The sequence below is a fragment of the Opisthorchis viverrini genome (assembly GCF_000715545.1).
Source record: "Opisthorchis viverrini unplaced genomic scaffold opera_v5_147, whole genome shotgun sequence".
Lineage (NCBI taxonomy): Eukaryota > Metazoa > Platyhelminthes > Trematoda > Opisthorchiida > Opisthorchiidae > Opisthorchis > Opisthorchis viverrini.
In genome coordinates, this window is record NW_008751803.1 from 1,073,976 (window position 1) to 1,076,463 (window position 2,488).

General features: G+C 44.6%; 2 protein-coding genes across 2 annotated transcripts in view; one reads left to right on the forward strand and one right to left on the reverse strand.

Annotated features, from left to right (window-relative positions):
- T265_14140 (hypothetical protein) overlaps positions 1–1,700 on the reverse strand; it is a gene marked incomplete at both ends in the record, with an annotated part of 39,974 nt that extends 38,274 nt beyond the window's left edge. The window contains 4 exons of the mRNA XM_009172181.1: positions 1,013–1,205; positions 1,245–1,425; positions 1,466–1,571; positions 1,610–1,700. Coding sequence (XP_009170445.1) covers positions 1,013–1,205; positions 1,245–1,425; positions 1,466–1,571; positions 1,610–1,682 — 553 coding nt within the window. The remainder of the gene's footprint in view (positions 1–1,012; positions 1,206–1,244; positions 1,426–1,465; positions 1,572–1,609) is intronic.
- Positions 1–2,345, forward strand: part of T265_06802 (hypothetical protein) — a gene marked incomplete at both ends in the record, with an annotated part of 3,801 nt that extends 1,456 nt beyond the window's left edge. The window contains one exon of the mRNA XM_009172167.1: positions 2,140–2,345. Coding sequence (XP_009170431.1) covers positions 2,140–2,345 — 206 coding nt within the window. The remainder of the gene's footprint in view (positions 1–2,139) is intronic.
- Positions 2,346–2,488: the final 143 nt, after the last annotated feature.

Here is a 2,488-nt window from a genome sequence, read left to right on the forward strand (position 1 = left end):
AAAAGCCTTCTCCATCTCCCGAGCTTTCGATGTCCACCAGAGCTCTCGGTCTTTTCTTGGACTCTTCACTATTTGGCGATTGAGGGATTTGCGTGCACCGTCGTACTCGTTGCCTGCTGGTATGGCAGTACTGGTAGCAGTACTTTGACACAGCAAGGATAGTTCATTTTACAGTGTGTTGGAACGCGAATCAGGATGGCCGATTCAGAATGCGTAGGGGGTGTTTGTTATAACCACATGGTAGCTAATTATATTGTCTTCGGAAACGATCGTCACAAAAATGGCGATCGATCGACAAAACTTACAGACAACGCTGGGCCTGAGATGGGCGTAGAATTTGCAACCTGACTGTGGACTAGTTCACAAACTGCATCCCACTGCTTATGCTCCAGTTATCATTCTCGAATACGTTGATCCATTACTTTGTGAAACTTACATCATAAATCCACTGTCTAAGTCTCCTGGTTTTCAGATCTCGAGACCGTTTCGGTGTCGACTGTTTTCGACCACAAGCAGGTAGCATAAGACAAGCATCCGTAATAAAACAAGCGCGAGGGGACTTATTTCTGGGTCTAGTACGAGACATTTCCTGTTGTTATCCTCATGTTCGCACACACAGACTACATTATTAGCAAAAAAACTTAATAGAGTGGAAACTATCGTCATCGAGATTCTACCAAAAAGTCGAAGGTGACTTGGATAATAAAGCGCAGTCGAGGACTAGTTAGAATACATGGTCATTGGATATCATAGGCAGTTAATAGGCTATTCAGTACAAAGCCAACCACTGTTTTCTTGGGAGTTCTAGATCAATCGCTCAGTACGTACTAGCTGTATGGCGGTTACCCACCAGCAGTGAGTGTTGATTAGCTCTCCTAGTTCTTTTAATGAGGACGATGTCATGGGAGTCAGCGCCACTATTCCTATAACTAAACAGAAATCTGACCTGATGCGTATAAAAGTTTGTAACAGAATACAAAAAACAGTATAGCAATTGCACATCAGAACTCACCAGTAGTTCCAAAAGCTGCACGAGCAACGAGGATAGAGCCAGAAGACAAACCGTAGGCAAAAACGACTTCCGCGGTCTCCTGGATTAACCCCGCAGTAGATGCATTTATAAGAGATGGTTGCAATCCTTTGATTTGATAGAATGAGTAGAAATCAAGGCAATCTTTGAAGAGCCTTGGACGTTCGAAAGAAAGCTGTTTAAAAGCTTAAGAACAAGAACCAAGTAGCCTTACAGAGAAGGATAACCTAGCGCCTCCATTCGACGTACATACAAGGCACTCTATGCTGTTCGATCCAGAAGTTACACAGCAGTTTACAACGGCGGATCCACTAAAGCACACTGTTAGCCAATCGGAAACCGAGTAGTCATCGAGGGACGTCTGCATTAACTCCAAAGACTCGCCATCAGAACGCCTTGAAGAGAGGTAACCAAACAAGAAACAGAGTTAAGTACCAGATGATGAACCGGCTGGATGTCACAGAGGAGGTAGGAGTAGTATAGCCGAATCCACCCGCCTTGTTAGGAAAACTGATTTCTTGAAGAGTGCGAGTGGCAGCATCTAGTGTGGCGGAGCTCACAACCATATGTGATTCTAACCTGAGTAAACTTTCAGTACTCGTGCATTCGTTGGGCCAGTCGCTTCGAAGTCATACACCTCCGAGAACTCCATTATTTCTTCCGAGATGTATCCTGGGATATGATATGCTTGGGAGATTCTTCTGTGACCTGGGATTTATTCAACTCTTATGAGCACTTAAAGTATCTGAAAGCGAGAATGGAGAGAACGATTTTTGTGATGAACGTCACACTTTTGACTTCAAAACCATCCCTCCGATGGCACAGGGTGGCCACAGAGAATGGTGATGAAAAATATTATAAAAGGGTGGGTTAACACTGAGAGTGTATGTTCGGATAGATCATTTAGCTATCCGGATTGACGGCCTCAAAGAAGCCGTTCCTGTAACCATACATCTCTTTTTGGAGAACCTCCCCTCCATCGAAGCTAAACTCTGGGGGGCAAGGAATTTCCGCCCACCGGAACCTGTCCTCGAGGAGCAAAATATATAATAATAATAATAATAATAATAATAATAATAATAATAATAATAATAATAATAATCGTTCAGCTGTAACACCCTTTCGGTGCCTAGCTGCCATGCCACCCAAGGGAAGCACAAGGGCTGGGATACTGCCAGGCTCCCCATACCTAGACGGGATAATTCGAGAAGCAGAGGTCGGGTTAGAACCACGGACCTTTCAGCAAATTCGCACTCTGAGCCACCTCGTATGCACGACGCGATCTCGCTGCATCAGTAAACCACCCTTGACTTGACCTGACACAACGAATGACTTAGCATCATCATCATCAATGACAGCAACATCACTGTTGGCACTGATGCTTCACTGCCGTACCAAGTCCAGGAGCACTGAGATCGGGCGTTGCTTTTGCCTATGGCATTTGTTTTATACTTTACG